Source organism: Saccopteryx leptura, chromosome 10 (assembly GCF_036850995.1).
Source record: "Saccopteryx leptura isolate mSacLep1 chromosome 10, mSacLep1_pri_phased_curated, whole genome shotgun sequence".
Classification (NCBI taxonomy): domain Eukaryota; kingdom Metazoa; phylum Chordata; class Mammalia; order Chiroptera; family Emballonuridae; genus Saccopteryx; species Saccopteryx leptura.
Window position 1 is genome coordinate 4,402,291 of NC_089512.1, and position 23,167 is coordinate 4,425,457.

The 23,167-nt window shown below is 63.6% G+C and overlaps 1 protein-coding gene across 1 annotated transcript in view; it reads left to right on the top strand.

Moving 5' to 3' along the window:
- ITPR1 (inositol 1,4,5-trisphosphate receptor type 1) overlaps positions 1-23,167 on the top strand; it is a 307,579-nt gene that overhangs the window by 273,515 nt on the left and 10,897 nt on the right. The window contains exons 58-59 of the mRNA XM_066351689.1: positions 1,107-1,272; positions 5,945-6,105. Coding sequence (XP_066207786.1) covers positions 1,107-1,272; positions 5,945-6,105 — 327 coding nt within the window. The remainder of the gene's footprint in view (positions 1-1,106; positions 1,273-5,944; positions 6,106-23,167) is intronic.

The following is a 23,167-nucleotide window of genomic DNA, read 5'->3' on the forward strand; positions in this document are numbered from 1 at the left end:
CTGCCTCCCCGGGGGCCAGAGGGCCGGCGGGCGGCGGGCTGGGGCACAGACAGAAGCCATGCGGGCAGCCTGGGGGCGGTGACGCGTGGACGGGCAGGGCCAGCTGCTCGGGGCTCGCTCCTCCAGTGGACACCCCGAGGCCCTGCAAGGGGACCAGTGCCTCCAGGCACACGTAGGTGACTGTGCCCTTTGGTTGGGTCTGGGCCGCCCGGAGGACCCGCCTCCACAGCCCCTTGGCTCTGCGGAGGTCCCCACCCAGACGGGTCCCAGGGCGCCGGGAGGATTCACGCTCAGACGCGGGTGTGAAGGAGAGGCAGTCCTGGCTGTGCCCACATGGGTCCCGGGGCACCGGGAGGATTCACACTCGGATGCGGGGGTGAAGGAGAGGCAGCCCTGGCTGTGCCCACACAGGTCCCGGGGCGCCGGGAGGATTCACGCTCAGACGCGGGGGTGAAGGAGAGGCGGTCCTGGCTGTGCCCACACGGGTCCCGGGGCGCCGGGAGGATTCACGCTCAGACGCGGGGGTGAAGGAGAGGCGGTCCTGGCTGTGCCCACCCGGGTCACGCTCAGACGCGGGGGTGAAGGAGAGGCGGTCCTGGCTGTGCCCACACGGGTCCCGGGGCGCCGGGAGGATTCACGCTCAGACGCGGGGGTGAAGGAGAGGCAGTCCTGGCTGTGCCCACACGGGTCCCGGGGCGCCGGGAGGATTCACGCTCAGACGCGGGGGTGAAGGAGAGGCAGTCCTGGCTGTGCCCACACGGGTCCCGGGGCGCCGGGAGGATTCACGCTCAGACGCGGGTGTGAAGGAGAGGCGGTCCTGGCTGTGCCCACCCGGGTCACGCTCAGACGCGGGTGTGAAGGAGAGGCAGCCCTGGCTGTGCCCACACGGGTCACGCTCAGACGCGGGGGTGAAGGAGAGGCAGCGCTGGCTGTGCCCACACGGGTCACGCTCAGACGCGGGGGTGAAGGAGAGCCAGTCCTGGCTGTGAGAGTTTTGCCAGAGAAGGCTGGTGGGTGGTGGTGAGGGTCCGGGTCCCCGTCCCGCTGCCCAGCCCCTGCTGACCGGGGGCGGTGGGGCGGCTGCCTGACCGAGACCCCTGTTCCAGGAGCCCCTCTTCGCCGCCCGGGTCATCTACGACCTCCTGTTTTTCTTCATGGTCATCATCATCGTCCTGAACCTCATTTTCGGGGTCATCATCGACACCTTCGCGGACCTGAGGAGCGAGAAGCAGAAGAAGGAGGAGATCTTAAAGACCACGTGCTTCATCTGCGGTGAGTGCTGCTGCCAGGCTGCCTTGGCGTTGGACGTCCCCCTCTGCCTCGGGGTGCCGGGGGGCCTGGTGCGGCCGTGGCCAGCCTGTCGGAAGGAGCGGGGCCTCGGGGAGGAGCTGTGTGGTCACACGTGACTTGAACGCATCTCGGGGTGTCCCTTGGCCCCACGGGGCTGGACTGGAGGTCGCCCGGAGCCAGCCTGCAGGTCTTCAGCCCCGACGGTGTCGGGCGCCGTGTGCAGAGGGGGCCCCCCCAGCGCGCCTGTGTGCCGTGTGCAGAGGGGGCCCCCCCAGCGCGCCTGTGTGCCGTGTGCAGAGGGGGCCCCCCCAGCGCACACGCGTGCCGAGTGCAGAGCTTGGGCTCGGGAGTCAGGCCTGGTCTCTGAGTGAGCTTCTGCTGCAGACCAGCCAGGTCCCCTCACCTAAGTCACTTCTCTGAACCTGTGTGGCTCCTCTGTGACGTGTACAGTGACGTGAGCTTCTCTGCCCTGTGGTGGGGCTTAGGAGAGCCTGTCTGTGTGCCCTCCTGGGCTAGGGCCTGCACGGTGCAGGTGACACGCCATGACACCCCCGAGGAGAGGCGTTTGACGTACCGGAAACGTCATCTCCAGCGGCTTCGGGGACGGACGTGTCAGCGAGCGCTGACGATGCAGGAGTCTGGCGGCTCAGGGATCGCTGCAGGATTCTTCGTAACACAGTTACTGCACATATAGATGTGTGCTCAAAAACGAGCGTTTTGCCACTTAAAAACTTAGTTTTTTTGCTTCCTTTACAAGCTTTTAAAGCATTTTGTTTGAAATCATTTCCAGAGCTATAGAAAAATCATAGTAGCGCCCTGGCCGGTTGGCTCAGCGGTAGAGCGTCGGCCTAGTGTGCGGAGGACCCGGGTTCGATTCCCGGCCAGGGCACACAGGAGAAGCGCCCATTTGCTTCTCCACCCCTCCGCCGCGCTTTCCTCTCTGTCTCTCTCTTCCCCTCCCGCAGCCAAGGCTCCATTGGAGCAAAGATGGCCCGGGCGCTGGGGATGGCTCCTCGGCCTCTGCCCCAGGCGCTAGAGTGGCTCTGGTCGCAATATGGCGACGCCCAGGATGGGCAGAGCATCGCCCCCTGGTGGGCAGAGCGCCGCCCCATGGTGGGCGTGCCGGGTGGATCCCGGTCGGGCGCATGCGGGAGTCTGTCTGACTGTCTCTCCCTGTTTCCAGCTTCAGAAAAATGAAAAAAAAAAAAAAAAAAAAGAAAAATCATAGTAGCACAAAGTATTTCTATATACTGTTCACCCAAACTCCTCCAATATGAATATTTTACCTTAGTTGTTGTATTCACAAATGTACTGTTTTTCTGAATAGTTGGAGGCTATCTGATACAATGTCCCTATATCCCTAATTATTTCAGTACGGTGTTCCCTAAGAGCAAGAACCTTCTCGCACCTACTTACCATAGAATCACCAGAATTGGAAAATCAACAAAGAAAATCCCGTCCCGGTATCTAATCTGCAGACCTTACTCAGACCTCACCCTTTCTCCCAGCAATGTCCTTTCCAGCAAATCCAAGTCCCCGGTCACGTGCCGGTCACGTCCTGCCTCTCCAGCCTCCCCTGACACTTCTGAAGAATGTAGGTCAGCTGCCTTGCAGACCGCCCCTCCGTCTGGGTGTGTGACGAGTCCTCAGGGGCCAGCTGGTCGCATTTTTTCACAGGGTCACAGAAGTGTGTGACCTCCGGAGGCCGAGGGGGCCGGTTCGCTCACGACGGGTCGTATTATCTGCTCCCTCGGTTAGGGGGATCGCTGAGCTTTCTTCCCCGCTATAAAGTTAACTTGTTTCTCTTTGCAACGAAGAGCTGTTTTGTGGGCAGGTGCTTCGAGACCACGTAAATATCTTATTCCTCACATTAAGCGTGAACTCGCTCACTCTAGCACCGCTGCTGATTCCTGTCTCAATCTATATATCACTCTAGTGGTCACCAAAGGAGGGTTTGTCTCATTGTTCTTCTACGTTTCTTGGCTTTTTATTTTGAAAAGTAACTTTCTCTTCTCTCCCCCTCCCATCTGTGTATTCCTGTGTTTGTCTCTGTAACAACATGGATCCATGGGTTTTTCTTTTATTCGGTGAGTTGCCACCTTTGACGTTGTTGTCTGTAGCGAAGTTCAGGTTGCCCCAGCGCAGTCCAGGGGGAGCCCCCACCCGCTGACTGCCGGGCTCTGTCCCGTGGCCGTTGTGTTCGATGTGCTGCCCCGAGGCGAGCCAGGCTCACGCTTGCCAGGACCACCCCCGGCCCGGCCTGCTGTGGCCACGAGAACCCAGCGGCCCTGGCCTCTGGGAGAGAACCCGGCGGCCCTGGTCTGTAGGAGAGAACCCAGCGGCCCTGGTCTCTGGGAGAGAACCCGGCGGCCCTGGTCTGTAGGAGAGAACCCGGCGGCCCTGGTCTGTAGGGGAGAACCCGGCGGCCCTGGCCTGTAGGGGAGAACCCGGCGGCCCTGGCCTGTAGGGGAGAATCCGGCGGCCCTGGTCTCTGGGAGAGAACCCGGCGGCCCTGGTCTCTGGGAGAGAACCCGGCGGCCCTGGCCTGTAGGAGAGAACCCGGCGGCCCTGGTCTCTGGGAGAGAACCCGGCGGCCCTGGTCTGTAGGAGAGAACCCGGCGGCCCTGGTCTCTGGGAGAGAACCCGGCGGCCCTGGTCTGTAGGGGAGAACCCGGCGGCCCTGGCCTGTAGGGGAGAACCCGGCGGCCCTGGTCTCTGGGAGAGAACCCGGCGGCCCTGGTCTGTAGGGGAGAACCCGGCGGCCCTGGCCTGTAGGGGAGAACCCGGCGGCCCTGGCCTGTAGGAGAGAACCCGGCGGCCCTGGTCTCTGGGAGAGAACCCGGCGGCCCTGGTCTGTAGGAGAGAACCCGGCGGCCCTGGCATGTAGGGGAGAACCCGGCGGCCCTGGTCTCTGGGAGAGAACCCGGCGGCCCTGGTCTGTAGGAGAGAACCCGGCGGCCCTGGTCTGTAGGAGAGAACCCAGCAGCCCTGGCCTGTAGGAGAGAACCCGGCGGCCCTGGTCTCTGGGAGAGAACCCGGCGGCCCTGGTCTGTAGGAGAGAACCCGGCGGCCCTGGTCTCTGGGAGAGAACCCGGCGGCCCTGGTCTGTAGGAGAGAACCCGGCGGCCCTGGTCTGTAGGAGAGAACCCGGCGGCCCTGGTCTCTGGGAGAGAACCCGGCGGCCCTGGTCTGTAGGAGAGAACCCGGCGGCCCTGGTCTGTAGGAGAGAACCCGGCGGCCCTGGCCTGTAGGGGAGAACCCGGCGGCCCTGGCCTGTAGGAGAGAACCCGGCGGCCCTGGTCTCTGGGAGAGAACCCAGCGGCCCTGGTCTGTAGGAGAGAACCCGGCGGCCCTGGCCTGTAGGAGAGAACCCGGCGGCCCTGGCCTGTAGGAGAGAACCCGGCGGCCCTGGCCTGTAGGAGAGAACCCGGCGGCCCTGGCCTGTAGGAGAGAACCCGGTGGCCCTGGCCTCTGGGAGAGAACCCAGCAGCCCTGGTCTGTAGGAGAGAACCCGGCGGCCCTGGTCTCTGGGAGAGAACCCAGCAGCCCTGGTCTGTAGGAGAGAACCCGGCGGCCCTGGTCTCTGGGAGAGAACCCGGCGGCCCTGGTCTGTAGGAGAGAACCCGGCGGCCCTGGTCTCTGGGAGAGAACCCGGCGGCCCTGGTCTGTAGGAGAGAACCCGGCGGCCCTGGTCTCTGGGAGAGAACCCGGCGGCCCTGGCCTGTAGGGGAGAACCCGGCGGCCCTGGTCTCTGGGAGAGAACCCAGCAGCCCTGGTCTGTAGGAGAGAACCCGGCGGCCCTGGCCTGTAGGGGAGAACCCGGCGGCCCTGGCCTGTAGGAGAGAACCCGGCGGCCCTGGTCTGTAGGAGAGAACCCGGCGGCCCTGGTCTCTGGGAGAGAACCCAGCAGCCCTGGTCTGTAGGAGAGAACCCGGCGGCCCTGGTCTCTGGATGAGAATGGCATCTAGAAGCCAAGATCTGGTGCCAGGTGTGCTCCCTCCTGTCGGCTCGTGGAGCACAGGTTTAGAGGGTCCGTGTCCGTATGTCCATGTGTGTCCGCACGCATCTCTTTCTCCGTGCGGGACGGGGTGGGTCGGACTGGGCCCTCTCGTGGCCGTTCAGCGTCCCTGCGCTGACTCTGTCCCCTCCCTCCCCGCGCTGTGCTGTGAGCACTCGGGCTCCGTGGTCCTCCGTGTATTCGTGTATTTACGTGCTCAGAGACACCCGAGGAGCCGGCTTCATGAGGCCTCCATGGAATAGAGACTCACCAGCCGGAGTTCAGGACAGGTTTAACACTCTGTGTCCTTACCCCGTCTCCTCCATGACCCTTTAACCTGTCTCCGGGTTGGCATCCCCCGGGGCGAGAGGACCTCGCGTTCTCTGGTTGCCTGCTCTGCACGAACGTGTCACCCGAGCCTTCCTGAGCGAGCGGCAGTCTTGCCATCCCCTGACCAGGCCTCCGGGGCCACTGGAGACCAAATTGCGACCGCTGAGTGGCAGAGGTGTGCGTCCCCCCCGGGCGCCCGGCCCTGACGCGCAGCGCACGCGTTCACGCGCTGACGGCCCGCTCTCCGTCAAGACGGGCGTGGAACCCCAGCCCTCCGTGGGGACAGGGCTGCTCACTGCGGGCCGGGGCCTTCCTGTGTCGTTTTAGGCTTGGAGAGAGACAAGTTTGACAACAAGACAGTCACCTTCGAGGAGCACATCCAGGAGGAGCACAACATGTGGCACTACCTGTGCTTCATCGTGCTGGTGAAGGTCAAGGACTCCACGGAGTACACGGGGCCCGAGAGCTACGTGGCGGAGATGATCAAGGTGAGCCGCGGCCGCGGGGGTCTGGCCTTGGCCGGCGGGCGGGGCCGGGCCGGGGGACGTCACGTGGCAGAGCTGTCACCTCTGCTGTGCACGGAGCCCTTGACACGGACGGGACGCCAGACTCTGGGCCTCCCTGTGTCCTCTCGGGTGACCAGCAGCAGACAGGCGGTGTCGTCCCGTGTGAAGGGGACACGCTGCGGCGTGGAGAGGGTAGCACACGTCACTGGCTGGGTCGTCACGGGGTCTCTTCCTGCGCAGCCTGACTCCCGCCCCGCGCCCGGCCTCTCTGCTGATAACGGATGTGTTTGTTTGTCTGGTTGGTTGGTTGGTTGGTTGTTCGGTTTGGTGTTTTGCCTTAAGCAAGACCCGGTCTCTGAGAGCTGTCGGGGGTCGTTCGGCATGACCAGCTCTTGTGTCCGGGCCTGGCCCAGCCTGGCCTGTCAGGGGGACGCCGTGCTGGTCGTCAGGGGTCCTGTGTGGAGGAACCTGAGCCCCCGGTGCCTCTTCTCACTGCTCAGGGACGTGACCACCGCATCCCAGGAGGTCTTCCCAGCGCTGTTCTCAAGGCCTCGTGGGGACACCGCACGTGTGCCAGGGGTCCCGGGCCGGGCCAGCTGTCCTTCCAAACCTGTGGTTTCTGAAAGCCCTTCAGTCGTTCAGGGGCACGTGGTGCAGTGAGGACGCATCACTGGGAGTCTCGGGGCCGTGCGGACGGGGCATCGGGCCAGAGACTGCACAGCACAGACTGTGCCCCGGGTCCCGAGACGCTGCCGGGTCAGGCTGTCCTTCATGTGTCTTCAGTGCTCTACGCAGATGTGACTGTCACGCTCCTCAGGAACAGAAACTGCAGGTCAGGGCTGTCCCGAGTGTCCCCATTTGTGCTCCTGGCTGCTCGCGAGGGAAGTCCGGAACGCTCCCGCCACGGCCGGCGGGGGCTCTGTGCCGTCTGTGCCTGGGAGCTCCCGGAAGCCTGAGTTCCCACTTCTCCGGTTGGAACGGGCGTGGGAATGAGTGTCTGGAGGTCTTGCTGGAATTCGGGACCGCGCTCGGCGCGACCCGCCCGCTCCCAGGGTGCGGGGCTGCCGGTCCGTGAGCCACGCAGTCGTGAGTCCGACGGGACACGGCGCAGTTGTGACCTGAGGCGTGTCCGTCCTCGCGGTAGTGTGAGTGCTGAGGAGACAGAGTCCTGATCGTCTGTGCCTGGTCAGTCCTCTACAGTCAGTAAAGCTTCACGTCGGTTTTGGGTTTGGTAAAGAAAATGGCCCCGGCCTGGCCGGTTGGCTCAGTGGTAGAGCGTTGGCCCGGCGTGTGGAAGTCCTGGGTTTGATTCCCGGCCAGGGCACACAGGAGAGGCGCCCATCTGCTTCCCACCCTTCCCCCCTTCTCTCTTTCTGTCTCTCCCTCACTCTGAAATGTAACAGTTTGAAGAGTCCATAAATGTTGAGGCAGAGCCAGGGTGACACGTGTGACTTCCACGTATGTGTTACACGGTGTCCTCCACTCACGTTCCCCGCCCGGGACTAGGGCTTCAGGGGACAGGAAGAGCGACCCTGAGTCCTGGGTGAGAGTCCATCATGGTGACACTGGGGTTGGCAGTAGACCTGTCCCCCCAACTGGAGGCGGCACGACGACTGGCCTGGCCATCTGGAAGCTCAGCCTCCCCCCTAAAACTTCCAGCCTCTCAGGACAGGAGGTACCGTCTGATGCACTGACTCAGGCCCCAGACAGGGCTGTCCTTTAGGGGCAGTGTGACAACAGAGGGACCACACTGAACCCTGGCAGTTGAAGGCAAGAGGAAAAAGAAACCTTAGTGTCCCTTCCCCGTCGGCACTCGAACGTTGGTGCTCTCGTGCAGAGTGCTGGTGACAGCCTCTGTCATCAGCGAGGTTTTGTGAACCAGGAGCTACAGCGCCGTGTCTGCAGTGACATCTGTGCCACACACCCTCTCATGAGTCACGGCTGCACCGTGTGGCTTCTCTGCAAGCACCAGCTGCAAGGCGAGCGTGTGTCTGAGTGTCCAAGCAGCGGCTGCAAGGCGAGTTTGTGTCTGAGTGTCCAAGCAGCGGCTGGGAAGGCCACACCGTCAGACAGACTGGACACAAGCAGGAAATCAGCTGTATCTTGGCCTGAGAAAGTGACGTGCCGCAGTGGGCAGGTGGCGGTCAGCAGACAGTCCAGTTCAGGGGGACAGCCAGTCCTTAGTTTGATAAGCAGACTTAAGGGACTCTTCAAAGTTAGAAACCTGAGAAGCATGAGGAAGGAAGGTGGGTAAAGAAGACCCAACAGGAACCTAAAGGTGACAGGGCACCTGTTTTGCTAATGAAATAACAGATGTCACGTCTGTGACCGGGCGTTACGCCACGTCGGCATAAGTCCCGTGTTCGGATTCCTGCTGGGTGGATTGCGTGGGGAGACGGTGGTCCGGTGGCCTGTGGCCCTGCTGGGTGGATTGCGTGGGGGAAGGTGGTCCGGTGGCCTGTGGCCCTGCTGGGTGGATTGCGTGGGGGACGGTGGTCCAGTGGCCTGTGGCCCTGCTGGGTGGATTGCGTGGGGGACGGTGGCCTGTGGCCCTGCTGGGTGGATAGTGTGGGGGACGGTGGTCCAGTGGCCTGTGGCCCTGCTGGGTGGATTGCGTGGGAGACAGTGGCCTGTGGCCCTGCTGGGTGGATTGCGTGGGGGATGGTGGCCTGTGGCCTGTGGCCCTGCTGGGTGGATAGTGTGGGGGACGGTGGTCCGGTGGCCTGTGGCCCTGCTGGGTGGGTTGCGTGGGAGACGGTGGTCCGGTGACCTGTGGCCCTGCTGAGTGGATTGTGTGGGAGACGGTGGTCCAGTGGCCTGTGGCCCTGCTGGGTGGATTGCGTGGGAGACGGTGACCCGGTAGCCTGTGGCCCTGTTGAGTGGATTGCATGGGAGATGGTGGTCCGGTGGCCTGTGGCCCTGCTGGGTGGATTGCATGGGAGACGGTGGTCTGGTGGCCTGTGGCCCTGCTGGGTGGATTGCGTGGGAGACGGTGACCCGGTAGCCTGTGGCCCTGTTGAGTGGATTGCGTGGGAGATGGTGGTCCGGTGGCCTGTGGCCCTGCTGGGTGGATTGCGTGGGAGACGGTGGTCCGGTGGCCTGTGGCCCTGCTGGGTGGATTGCGTGGGAGACAGTAGCCTGTGGCCCTGCTGGGTGGATTGCGTGGGAGACGGTGGTCCGGTGACCTGTGGCCCTGCTGAGTGGATTGCGTGGGAGACGGTGGTCCGGTGGCCTGTGGCCCTGCTGGGTGGATTGCGTGGGAGACGGTGGTCCGGTGGCCTGTGGCCCTGCTGGGTGGATTGCGTGGGAGACGGTGGTCCGGTGGCCTGTGGCTCTGCTGGGTGGATTGCGTGGGAGACGGTGGTCCGGTGGACGGTGGCCCTGCTGGGTGGATTGCGTGGGAGATGGTGGTCTGGTGGACGGTGGCCCTGCTGTCCTGGGAGCTCGGGCTCCTGCTGCTCTCCAGGATGGCAGGGTAGCTGACGGCTCACCTGGTCAGTGAGCTGACCCAGGACAACCTGCCCCACCATGTCTCAGGAGGGGTCTGGGTGATAGGTCTCATTGCAGGTGTGTTCAGTCAGCACGCACTAACATAAAGAAGTGCTGGGCATGCGTGATCCCACCTGGTCCCCATCAGAGCACCATAGGTGCTTACATATGGGTCTTACATACGGGACCTCGAAGCCCGGGAAGGCAGACAACTCCCCCAGCGTCAGCCGCTAGGAAGTGCTGGAGGTGAGCTTCGAACCCAGATCTGGCCAGTCCCAGCCCAGCCCGCGATGTCCAGACACGCGTGCGTGTGCGGTGTGGCCCCGTCGGGTTGTCCTGGCTGCTGTGCCCTCCCCCCCCCCCAACACTCTGTTGTCCACCTCAGAAGAAGGAGACCGCAGGGGCAGGGAAGGGGTTTTGGGAAGGAGGTCTCCCAGGTGATGCTGACTGGCTGGGGCAGAAATCAGCAAGACGGGAGCCCGTGTGTGCGAGGGAGTCGTTCTCCGCGCTGCAGCCACACCACACGCTGCTCCCCGCCCGCCTCACCGGCTGCCGGAGCAAACGACTTGGTTCAGGAGCAGCAGGGCACGGCTCTGGCAAAGGGAGGGTCCGAACTATCTGGGGATGCCAACTTCTAGCATCCGATCAACTCCCCTGCCCTCACCTGCGCTTGGAGCAGGGGTGACAGTCCCTGAGTGGCCACCCCTGGGGAGAGTGGGGTGTCCAAGTTAGAGGGAAAGGCAAGTTCACCAGAACCACAGCCAGACTTGGGCGTGCACGCCCAGTGACTCACGGGTATGGGTCTAACCCCCTGGTAATTAGCGTTAGAGCGTCTGGTCTGTCATCCTTCAAGCCTGGTGCTTTTTCTCACAGGGCGACAGTGGGCAGTCCTCTCCCTCTCCTGCACACGCACACACACCCACACACTTCCATCCACTGCAGTTTCCCATTTGTTCCATCTTGTGTTTGTTCACTTGACCTCATGAGACACTAGTTGTCCAGGAATACGAAGGCAAAGAAGCAACTTTCCAAATCACAAGCAGTCATTGCGGAACCCCGTGGGGTGCTCTTTCCCGGGGGACGGGGGGGCTCATGCGGAACCCCGTGGGGTGCTCTCTTTCCCGGGGGATGGGGGGGGCTCATGCGGAACCCCGTGGGGCGCTCTCTTTCCCGGGGGATGGGGGGGCTCATGCGGAACCCCGTGGGGCGCTCTCTTTCCCGGGGGATGGGGGGGTTCATGCGGAACCCCGTGGGGCGCTCTTTTTCCCGGGGGATGGGGGGGCTCATGCGGAACCCCGTGGGGCGCTCTCTTTCCCGGGGGCCGGGGGGGGGGCTCAGGGGCCTGCATTCCTGGACTGCATCGCTGAGAACCCTCCTCCGTTCATGTCAGAAAGCCTTTGGCCTGAAAGTACTGTGCCTCCCAGGCACATTTTCCAAGCAAACGAGCTCCATCAGCAGATGACACCCACCCACTGCGGAGCCCCAGGCCTGGCCTCCTGCCTCCTTTATCTGCACCTGATAAGGCGTGTTTGATAAGACGTGGGCACAGGAAGCGTTGTGCGAACAGGGGCAGAGGTCACGATGGGAAGTGAAACCCTACGTGTCACGACCTCCCGTCTAAAAGAAGAGCTGGCCCAGGTCTCGCGCCCTGCTCGGCCCGAGCGAGGGCCTGGCGCTGTCTGATCTGCAGACGGACGCCAGCCACAGTGACAATAGCCTCTTTCTGCCCAGGGCCAACCAGGGGAGGGCCGGAGGGGTGATTCGGGACCGACAGGGAGACCCAGAGCCACTCGTGGGTCCCAGTCAGACGAGAGCGAGCCCCCGGCCGGGAGGGAACGTGATAGTGAACGTGGAAATTCACACAGCCCTCACGGGGCTCAACCTAAGGACACGAGAAATCGGGAGGCCCTGCGGGCAGGATGCGAGGGCCCAGGAGGGCAGAGGGCAGCGGCATGCCCCTCCCTCTCCCTCACCTCTCCCGCCTGCGCGCTCTCCCACCCCGGGCAGGCGGGCTCTGGCAGGGGCAGTGCCGCGGAAGCCTCTGCTCCCTGGCAGCTGTGCAGGGTGGTGGGCTTTGCCCTGGGATCCGGGGGAGGGGGTGCCTCGCTGAGCTCCCGGGAAGGAGAGGCGTCTGCCCTGGTGGGGCTTTCGTCAGCTCTCCCGCCGGTCCTGGGAGGCCACCGCCGTGGTCACGGGGTCCCCGGGCTCCGAGAGCCTGAGCTGCCCTCTGACGTGACTCCCAGAAGGCTTTCTCCAGTTAGCCGACACGGGGCAGAGTTCAAGAACGTGGGCGGAAGGGAGAGAGAGCAGGGACTTGGCACCGGTTCCGGTGGCTGGAAACAGAGTGTCAGCACGCTGGCCGCGCCCCCCGCCCTGCCCCACCCCGTCCGTGCACTCAGCTCGAGTTCGTGTCAGTGGCAGCTGCACGGGGCGGCTGCCAAGCCCGAGCCTCCCCACCCAGGCTCCCAGCACATTCTGCCCTCTGGTCTGGAGGGTATGAAGTCACCGTCTGCTGCGCACTTCACGGGCGGCCTCCTTGATTCTGCGGGGCGAGGCCCGGGGGCCTGTTCGCCCTCGCCTCCGCACTAGCCCCCATCTGACCTTCATGGAGGACGGGCGGGCGCTGTTTGTCGCAGCGAGGGGAGCAGAGCGGCCGTCTGCCCGGAAGGAGTGAACACCCCGAAACGGGGTGCGGGGCGTCAGGCCACCCCACGTGTGGGCCCCGGGCTTGTGCGCAGTGTGGGCTCTGCTGGCAGCCATCAGGACAGGCAGTGGAGGTGGGGTTCACACCCAGACAGTCTCCCTGGGGTCAGTCGAGGATGTACGTGGGGAGCAGGCTAGGCCTGGCTGTGTCCACACAGGAGCTGTTTGCTCACACAGCCGTGTCCCCCTGCCGTGTCCCCCTGCTGTGTCCCCCTGCCGTGTCCCCCTGCTGTGTCTCCCTGCCGTGCCTCTGCCGCCTCCAGCCCCTCCCCCCCAGCTGCACACCCACAGGCGGCCCCTGTGCCCCCTCCGGCCCCCACCCCAGACCCCACGCCGGCTCCTCGGCCTTCACACCGTCGTCTCCTCTTGACTGTCAATAGTGACTGTCTTTCAGAGCAGACTGGCGTGTCATGTGCTCCTAGCCGTGTGTGGCCAGCCGGTGTTTAGTCACCTGGACAGTGTTTGGAACCTGACAGGCTTGAGCGCGTGAAGTAATGTGTCCGGGATTCTGGGAACGTCTCTTCAGAATGCAGCCGACCAGCACGTCCCCAGGGACGGGCGGAGTGAGGGGATGCTGCAGGCTGGTATTCAGAGGTGATGCGAGTGGACGCGGTCTTCGGGCTCCCCCCAGGAGCTCCCGGTGCGCCTGTGGCAGAGGCACTGACCCCCAGGGCGCCACGGTGCGCCCTGTGGCAGAGGCACTGACCCCCAGGAGCTCTCGGTGCACCTGTGGCAGAGGCACTGACCCCCAGGGCGCCACGGTGCGCCCTGTGGCAGAGGCACTGACCCCCAGGTGCCACGCGGTCTTCAGGCTCCCCCAGGAGCTCCCGGTGCGCCCTGTGGCAGAGGCACTGACCCCCAGGAGCTCCCAGTGCGCCCTGTAGCAGAGGCACTGACCCCCAGGAGCTCCCGGTGCGCCCTGTGGCAGAGGCACTGACCCCCAGGAGCTCCCAGTGCGCCCTGTAGCAGAGGCACTGACCCCCAGGAGCTCCCGGTGCGCCCTGTGGCAGAGGCACTGACCCCCAGGAGCTCCCAGTGCGCCCTGTAGCAGAGGCACTGACCCCCAGGAGCTCCCGGTGCGCCCTGTGGCAGAGGCACTGACCCCCAGGAGCTCCCGGTGCGCCCTGTGGCAGAGGCACTGACCCCCAGGAGCTCTCGGTGCGCCCTGTGGCAGAGGCACTGACCCCCAGGAGCTCCCGGTGCGCCCTGTGGCAGAGGCACTGACCCCCAGGAGCTCCCGGTGCGCCCTGTGGCAGAGGCACTGACCCCCAGGAGCTCCCGGTGCGCCCTGTGGCAGAGGCACTGACCCCCAGGAGCTCCCGGTGCGCCCTGTGGCAGAGGCACTGACCCCCAGGAGCTCCCGGTGCGCCCTGTGGCAGAGGCACTGACCCCCAGGAGCTCCCGGTGCGCCCTGTGGCAGAGGCACTGACCCCCAGGAGCTCCCGGTGCGCCCTGTGGCAGAGGCACTGACCCCCAGGAGCTCCCGGTGCGCCCTGTAGCAGAGGCACTGACCCCCAGGGCGCCACGCAGCTCTCAGGCTCCCCCCAGGAGCTCCCGGTGCGCCCTGTGGCAGAGGCACTGACCCCCAGGGCGCCACACGGTCTCCAGCGCCCGGCCCAGAGCAGCTCTCCCGGGGGCGGGAGCTTGTGGGCCGGAAGGCGCGGTGCCAGGGGCAGGGTGAGGTGCAGCAGGAAGACCTGCAGGAACAGGCTGGGGCACCACTGGGGTCAGAGTGGGGACAGGGCAGTCACGTGGGCGCAGGGGTAGGGTTGAGGAACATGGGGGAGCCTGCACATGGCGCTGACCTCATTCCCCTGCGGGAACTGGGAGTCTAGACCACTGTTCCCACCCCCGTCAAGTCAGCAGCAGTGCTGGGGATCGGATCGTCCCCTCAGCTCTTACTGAAGTTGCAGGGACAGTGACAAAGATGGCATCTCCCTGTCACTTGGTATGTGTCTAGGCCGGGCTGACCTTACATAAAACCATTGCAGTCGGGACGTTTTCCAACACGCAAGCCCACGGGATGACAGACGCTGATGGAACTGTGTGTGTGTGTGGTGGCTAAATAGTGAGGCAGGCGTGTGCATGCGTGTGTGTGCATGTACCGTGAGTGTGCACGTGCATGTCTGTGCCTGTGTGTTCAAAAATGAACGCCAAGAAGTTTTTTTCCCTGAAACAGCAGTAAAGAACTTCAGAAAGCTGTTTAGGTTTAGATCAAATAGACAAAAGTCATTATTTTATAGAGGTGATAGGACATCACAGTTTAAACCTCACAGGATCAGGAAAAGTGCAGGAGAAGACCAGTGGCAAAGGCCAACCTGCCACCAGGAACCTCTGGGAACGCTCTGGTAGATTTCTCGGCTAGGGGACGGCACCGGGGAAGTTGCCCAACAATGCCGTGAGCCCGGGAGAAGGGCAGGGTGGCCTGACCAGCCCTTCCGAGGCCCCTCCCCTGGGCCGCCTGCCTTCCTCGCCCCTGAGGCCCCTCCCCTGGGCCGCCTGCCTTCCTCGCCCCTGAGGCCCCTCCCCTGGGCCGCCTGCCTTCCTCGCCCCTGTGGCCCCTCCCCTGGGCCGCCTGCCTTCCTCGCCCCTGTGGCCCCTCCCCTGGGCCGCCTGCCTTCCTCGCCCCTGTGGCCCCTCCCCTGGGCCGCCTGCCTTCCTTGCCCCTGAGGCCCCTCCCCTGGGCCCCCGCGTCCTCCCGCACAGCCCCAGGTGCCCGGGGCCAGGCACCGTCCAGCAGAGGCCTGGGACCGCCCGGCTGTGGCTCTGCAGCCAGCTTCCCGAGGGGGTGGCCTCAGAGCTGGGTGTGGCCGTCCCTCCCTGCTGGCCCGGGCGTCCTGGCTCCGTGGTATCGTCCAAGCACAGCCGCTCACTGCGTCCGGGGAGGCTCAGGGGCCGTTCCAGCACAGCTGAAGGTTACATAACGTGGCCTGTTTGAAACCGGGTAATGTCATTCTGAGCGCACGAAGGGAGCCCCCACCACCACCTACGCTGGGCAGCAGCTGTGCTGGGGAGAGAAGCATCTAGAATGGCACCCGAAGGGAGGGAGGGAGGAGGGGGTGGAGCACATGGGGCTCAGTACCCGGCCGCCGGCTGCTCCAGACCAGCCCTGTCACCTGGGCCGGGGGCACTGGCCTCGTCCGTCAGCGTAAAGCTGGCGATTCAGGGACCTGGGCTGGTTGGCATCTCGCTCCCTCCCTCGCCGTCCTGTAACCGCGACGGGCGTCGGCCGCGAAGCCTCGGCGCCTGACTCCACCGTTGTTCCTCCTCCCGACCCGGTGACACCACGGGCCACTGCAGAAATGCGTCTGCGAGCCAGGGGTACTGCGGGTGACTCGGGGTCACTGTACTTTTGACACGTCAGGAACTGAGTCCTTGAATTTGGGGCTGGCCAACAAATTCCACGTATGGCATTCACGTATTTTAATTACTAAGCTTTTTTTTTTTTACAGCGGTTTTAGGTTGACAGACAAACCCAGCAAAAAGTATGGAGTTCCCAGATTCCCCCCCACCCCACCCCCGGCTTTCCCTATTGTTAACATTTGGTATCACTGCTGTGAGTTTGTTACAATTGATGAGGCAACATAGATACGTTATTACTAACTGAAAACCACAGCTGACCTTCGGGTTCACTCTTGGTGTTGCAGTGAGCGGATCAGCATCAGAGCCGCAAGGGGAACAATCCCACGGCCCTGGAAGCCCTATGCCCAGCCTTGGTGCTCACCGCCCACCCCCACCCCCCATATAAACAGATATGAAGGCAGGATTCTGCAAACGTTTGCAGACCCCAGACTGGCTGATCTCTCTACTGACACTGTCACTGGGGTCCAGTTCCATAACTGGGCTTTCAGTAACATGCATAACAGATGCTATCGACGGTGGTGGCCTAGTCACCAAGCAGGGTTAGTGATCATATCATCACTTCTCACCCAGAGCCAGATGCTGGGGTTGCTTCTGCTCTTTGCCGTGGTCTCAGAAAGGGGAGCTCTGAAGACGGTTCTTCCCCGTCAGTGGAAATCATCGCCCGAACTCACAAGAGGGGGCGGTGAATGGTTCCAAGCTGGAGTGTCCTCTGTTCCTGCCTCTGAAATGTCCGGGAGTCCCTTCCGTCCTCCCCCTGCTCCTCCCGGGCGTTCTCTGAGGGTGCTGGACACATGGGGTCCACCGTCAGCACTCCCTCTTCACTCCTGTCCCCTCAGCACCCCCCAGGCGTTCAGGAACAAGCAAGCCCCCTGGGCACCTTGCTGGGTAAGATAAGTAGAAACTCAGTTGCCATTTGAGTTGAAGGGACAGTCCTTGCCATCTTCCGAGGGGGTTCTGAAGGGCGGAGAAGCTGTAGGCCCCTCTTTCCTGGACACTTCTTCTCTCCATGACACTCTTTTACCCTCATCTCCCCTTAACCCCCCCCAAAGAAAAACAGGAACAACTGCGTCCTCTACTCTGGCTGGGGAACATGGGATTGAACAGTAAATGTTCGTTGTTTCCACAGTAAACAAAACCCTGCACTGAGACTTATCTCTGGGTCCCTGGGTTGTCTTTCTTAGAACAGCCTCTGCACTGAACCTGGGAAGAAAGAAACGCTTCTCAGAATGATTAGCACTTGCATCATACCATCCAACTTCCTCTCCTCCTCCTCCTGTCACACACACACACACACACACACACACACACTCACTCACTCTCTCACCCCGCGCCCCACACCCTCCCTCTTTCCAGTCAAGGACATTTCAAGAGGTCAGTGCCGCCCCCGTGTCTCAGACTTTGGCGTTGGCCCCTGCAGGGACTTTTCCAGCCCTACCTAGAAGAGAGCTAGCCAGAAGTGGGGCTTGTGGGCAGCCCGCTTCCGGCTGCGGCTGCCGCCGGTTTGTGCGCGCTGACGGGGAAGCTGGCTGTGCCGGGAACCGCGCTGGCAGGGCGCACGCAGGACCGGGGCAGACAGTGCCTAATGACATCGGTATGCGAGGTGCCAGCAGCCAGCCAGGGAGCCGGGGACGCACGGAGGGGCTGCTCAGACCCAGGGCGGCAGATGTGGGGCCCACAGATGCTCAGTGAACCCCGAAGCCACCCGGCCCCACCCTCCCGACCACACACACCCAAGATGAGTTCACATAGAAACAGTGTCTCAGTTGAACATGACTTAAAAAAAAAACAAAAAAAACGGGAGAAACCGAGACACAGACGTTTCTGATCTTGAAGAGGCATAAAGGCAGGACTTCGCAAACGTGGACAGACACCCCCTTTCAGAGTCTGACCGGCGGGGGAGCCGTGGACGACAGGCGTCCCGGGTCGTTTAGCCTGAAACAAGCTGGGCATTTTGTGCGAGTCGGAGCTGAGTAGACAGTAGGTGGACGTGGTGTTCCGTCCCTGCCCCCCACCCCGTGCCCAGCCCTGGGGCGGCCTCCACATGGTCACCTGCAGGCTCGAACTCTGTGCAGGGGGTGCTCCTGTGGGCACAGAGCCGCGTGGAAGTCCTAGAGGACAGTGAGGCCGGAGTTGGTAACGAGTTCTAACTACCAGGTGCTCCTTGGGAACTCGAGCTCTGATTTAACAGCCCTGGATGACTAATTAAAACACCGGCAACACCCAGGGCCTCGGGTTTGGAATCTGCCCGCCCAGGGCGGACGCTGCCAGCGGCCTCCGCACTGGGCCGGTTTGCGTGGCTTGGGGTTTAGTGGGAGCCCCTCCCCCCGGCTCTTCGTGGTTAGGGGTTAAGGTTGGAGGAAGGCAAGGAGGAGAGCCCATGTATACGGTCCTCATCGGTCACCATCTAGACCAGTTAACTGTCTCCTGTCTGTGCCTTGCAGGAAGGGAGGGTGACCGTGTGCCCCTGGGGTCTTGGCGGGAGGGCCCAAAGTGGCCTTTTAACATCTTGGGCTTTACCTTTAAAATTGTATTCGATTTCATGTTCTGCTCCAAGGTATCTTTTCAGCTTAATGCAAAGATTCTTCTACTCGTTCACCATCGAACTGTATCGGATGCCTTAAAAAGAAGCGTTATTTCTGTGGATAGCTCTGGGTGCCCCTCGGGCAGGGGCTGCGCGCCCCCGGGTTGCAGGGCCGTGTGTGTAGAAGTGCGGATAGAGGCACGCAGGGTCCGAATGCGTCTCCTGAGCCGCTGCAGCGGACTCCGGCCGGCGGGACCCAGTCCCTCGTCAGCCCCCAGCTTGGGGCCAGGGCTGCAGGGGCTGCAGGAGAGCCAGAAGCTGGGTCCCGAGACCCGCCCACAGCCGTCTTCCTGGCCCCAGAGCTCCCGGGGGGCCGGCACCTGGTCTTTCTCTGCCTGAGCCCCTCCGCGCTGAGCCCTGCGTGGACACGGCCGCCATCCGTGTCCAGTCGGCGGCTGGATGGAGCCTGTGTGTGGTCCTCGTTCCGAGACCTTTCTGAGGTCGCTGCCTGGGCGTCCTGCAACCCCGTGCCCTTGAGGAGACCGGACTCTGTCTCCCAGAATTCTTGTCCTCGGCAGCCGTGTGGCCGCTGCATGTTGGAGTAAGGAGAGGAGGCCGCCCGAACCTGGACGCTGTGGGTAGCCTCTGGGTCGACTGTCTGCCGTCCCCTGAAGCCCTCATGAACGTGGACCCAGTGTGCAGACCCGTGGTCCATATTTTGATGGGAGGTGGCTAAGCAGGTGGACCCAGGAGAGCTGAGGGCCAGATGGTAGGTGAGCTCTCTAGCCGTCCTGGGCAGCTGAGCATTCGTCTGCAGGTCGGTGAGAATTAGCTACTGGTGCGTCCTGCCTGCTGGGTGGAGCGGTGTGCACGTCCTCTCCTCTGTCCCTCCTCTGCCCACTCCTGTCGGTGGGCTGTCCCTCCTCTGTCCCTCTGTCCCTCTGCCCGCTCCTGTCGGTGGACTGTCCCTCCTCTGTCCCTCTGTCCCTCCTCTGCCCACTCCTGTCGGTGGGCTGTCCCTCCTCTGTCCCTCTGTCCCTCTGCCCGCTCCTGTCGGTGGGCTGTCCCTCCTCTGTCCCTCTGTCCCTCTGCCCGCTCCTGTCGGTGGGCCGTCCCTCCTCTGTCCCTCTGCCCGCTCCTGTCGGTGGACTGTCCCTCCTCTGTCCCTCTGCCCGCTCCTGTCGGTGGACTGTCCCTCCTCTGTCCCTCTGCCCGCTCCTGTCGGTGGACTGTCCCTCCTCTGTCCCTCCTCTGTCCCTCCTCTGCCCGCTCCTGTCGGTGGACTGTCCCTCCTCTGTCCCTCTGCCCGCTCCTGTCGGTGGACTGTCCCTCCTCTGTCCCTCTGCCCACTCCTGTCGGTGGGCTGTCCCTCCTCTGTCCCTCTGTCCCTCTGCCCGCTCCTGTCGGTGGGCTGTCCCTCCTCTGTCCCTCCTCTGTCCCTCCTCTGCCCACTCCTGTCGGTGGACTGTCCCTCCTCTGTCCCTCTGCCCACTCCTGTCGGTGGGCTGTCCCTCCTCTGTCCCTCTGTCCCTCTGCCCGCTCCTGTCGGTGGGCTGTCCCTCCTCTGTCCCTCCTCTGTCCCTCCTCTGCCCGCTCCTGTCGGTGGACTGTCCCTCCTCTGTCCCTCTGCCCACTCCTGTCGGTGGGCTGTCCCTCCTCTGTCCCTCTGTCCCTCTGCCCGCTCCTGTCGGTGGGCTGTCCCTCCTCTGTCCCTCTGTCCCTCTGCCCGCTCCTGTCGGTGGGCCGTCCCTCCTCTGTCCCTCTGCCCGCTCCTGTCGGTGGGCCGTCCCTCCTCTGTCCCTCTGCCCGCTCCTGTCGGTGGACTGTCCCTCCTCTGTCCCTCCTCTGTCCCTCTGCCCACTCCTGTCGGTGGACTGTCCCTCCTCTGTCCCTCCTCTGCCCACTCCTGTCGGTGGGCCGTCCCTCCTCTGTCCCTCTGCCCACTCCTGTCGGTGGACTGTCCCTCCTCTGTCCCTCCTCTGTCCCTCCTCTGCCCGCTCCTGTCGGTGGACTGTCCCTCCTCTGTCCCTCTGCCCGCTCCTGTCGGTGGGCTGTCCCTCCTCTGTCCCTCTGCCCACTCCTGTCGGTGGACTGTCCCTCCTCTGTCCCTCTGCCCACTCCTGTCGGTGGGCTGTCCCTCCTCTGTCCCTCCTCTGCCCACTCCTGTCGGTGGACTGTCCCTCCTCTGTCCCTCCTCTGCCCACTCCTGTCGGTGGACTGTCCCTCCTCTGTCCCTCCTCTGCCCACTCCTGTCGGTGGACTGTCCCTCCTCTGTCCCTCTGCCCACTCCTGTCGGTGGGCTGTCCCTCCTCTGTCCCTCCTCTGCCCACTCCTGTCGGTGGACTGTCCCTCCTCTGTCCCTCTGCCCACTCCTGTCGGTGGGCTGTCCCTCTGCCCGCTCCTGTCGGTGGGCTGTCCCTCCTCTGTCCCTCCTCTGCCCACTCCTGTCGGTGGACTGTCCCTCCTCTGTCCCTCTGCCCACTCCTGTCGGTGGGCTGTCCCTCTGCCCGCTCCTGTCGGTGGGCTGTCCCTCCTCTGTCCCTCCTCTGCCCACTCCTGTCGGTGGGCTGTCCCTCCTCTGTCCCTCTGCCCACTCCTGTCGGTGGGCTGTCCCTCCTCTGTCCCTCTGCCCGCTCCTGTCGGTGGGCTGTCCCTCCTCTGTCCCTCTGCCCGCTCCTGTCCTCTGTCCCTCTGCCCACTCCTGTCGGTGGACTGTCCCTCCTCTGTCCCTCCTCTGCCCACTCCTGTCGGTGGACTGTCCCTCCTCTGTCCCTCTGCCCGCTCCTGTCGGTGGGCTGTCCCTCCTCTGTCCCTCTGCCCGCTCCTGTCCTCTGTCCCTCTGCCCGCTCCTGTCGGTGGGTCGGATCCGGCCCACCTCTCGGGAACTCCGCGGTCTGAGCCGGGCCCCCCTTGGTGCAGATGGCCTTGCGCTCGCCCCTCGTGTGGCCAGGGGGCTGACCGTCCTTCGGGGAGAGGACCCAGCCAGTCCGTCGTGGACGTCACTGCTCACTCTGGCCCCACTCGCTCCGCCCGCCGGACAGCGTGCCGCTCTGCTCTGCCCTCGTTTGCTCTCACCTGGGCCGCAGGGGCTCTGCCCAGGCCCGAGGCTGTGCGGCCTCTCCGAGGTCCCGGGAGGCGTGGCCACATGCCTGTGGCTCTGCTCTGTCCCCAGCCCCGGGCGGGCATGGGAGTGCTCCCTGGGTGGTTGCCGACAGTGCTCTGTTTCTCCTGTTTTCTTCCCAGAGAGCTAATGGGGCTTCTGCTTTTGATTTGAATCTAAACAACTGTCAGATATCTCCTCTCAAAATATATTTGGTAATAGCAGTTTACAGTGAGTCACCGCCAGGTGGTTCTCAGGGTTCCCTTGAGAACAGCCCTCCACCCCCGGAGCAGCTCCCTTCCCTCTCAGGGCTCCGGTCCTGCGTGGCACACTCGGGGACTGGGTCTCTGAGCTCCCTGCCACATGCTGTCCTGTTCCCTCCAGGCCGCGGGTCTGTGTGCTCCTCAGTCCGACAGTTCAGTGGGACCGAGGGTCTTTCCTTTTCGGCCTGTCCCCTCCTCTGGGGGGAGCTACAGGACTGTGTCGCAGTCTCTGTGGGGACCCAGGCCCCTGAGAGCTGGGCCGGCCCTGAGCTCTGGGCTTCTGTGCTCACCTGCCAGCCCGCGGCATCCGTCCTGCCCCTGTGGGCCCAGGGAGAGTGGGTAATTGCCAGCCCCTGCCCCTGGGCAAGCTCTCTGCTGAACAGTGAGGCCCATTCCTGCCACAGTTGCACAGACCTGGAACTGGGGACCCCTCCCAGGGGGCGGGTGAGGACTGGGGGGGGGGACAGGAGCCAGGCTGGGGCCTCGGCCGCCTCTCCGTGCTGGTCCCGGGCTCAGCGCTTCAGACATCTGACCTCCGCGTTCCACGGTGGACGCAGCAGAAAGCCAGCCTCACAGCTGGTGACACTGAGGCTGGCCACCTCTGAAAGGGGAAGTTTTGGTGCATGGTCTCCTGCTGATTGTTCAGTGGTGGGGAGTTGATGAACATACAGGCTCAGCTCGGGTCACGCAGGAATGCCGTGTCATCGCGGCGTCTTCAGCGTGTCCCTCCTCCCGCAGCCCGCGCGCTGAGCGTGCATTTGGTGTGAGGGTCCGGGCAGGCCACGTCCACCGGTGAGCATCGAGCGTCTGGTGGGCTCTCGTCACTGCGCTGAGGGGCTCCTGCCCTGCCCACGGGCTAGCGAGTGCCGACCCACCAGCCATCCCTGCGCCTTACGGGGGCCGTTGTCGCCGGTGGGGCCTGCCTGCCCTGCCCTGTCTCCCAGCTAGCTCGTTTGGATTTTATAGTGCTGCCTTGCCTTAGGTCAAAACACCGTTTACTTGTTACTCGTCTCGGTTGTGTTTTAATATTTAGACCTGTCTGCTGGAGTTTTAAGTGTGTTGATGCCGGATGTTGTACATGACAGGTGGGCAAACCCCGGGCCCACCTGCCGCCCGCATTTGTGAGGAAAGTCCACCAGGAGTCCAGCCACACCGCCCACTTGTGTCCCTGGCTGTTTTCAGGCCACACTAGCAGGAAGTGTGTCCCCCAAACCGAAGATATTGACTATCAGAAAATACTTACACATGGAAAAATCCCCCCCATAACCACGTGAACAGACACACGTGTGCATGTGTGTCGGGAGGGAGCGAGCCGCACGACTCGTATTAAACTGTCTCCTGGAATTAGTCCTGATGAGATCCAGTCGTCGGTCCGGGTGAGAAGTGACGACAGAGGTGGAGTGAGTCACGTTCCCCCTTCTGGTGCTGGCTGGGCTTCCCTCAGGGTTCGCCCCTGCCTCTCGGCCCAGAACCTGCCAGAACCGCCCGTGAGGCACACCTTTCAGGAGGAAGGCGTGTGGGGTGTGGGCGGAGTGACCTGGATGGGAGGAGCCCCCTCACCCGCTGCTGGCTCCTTCGCTGCCCAGGAGTGAGGACAGTGTCTGC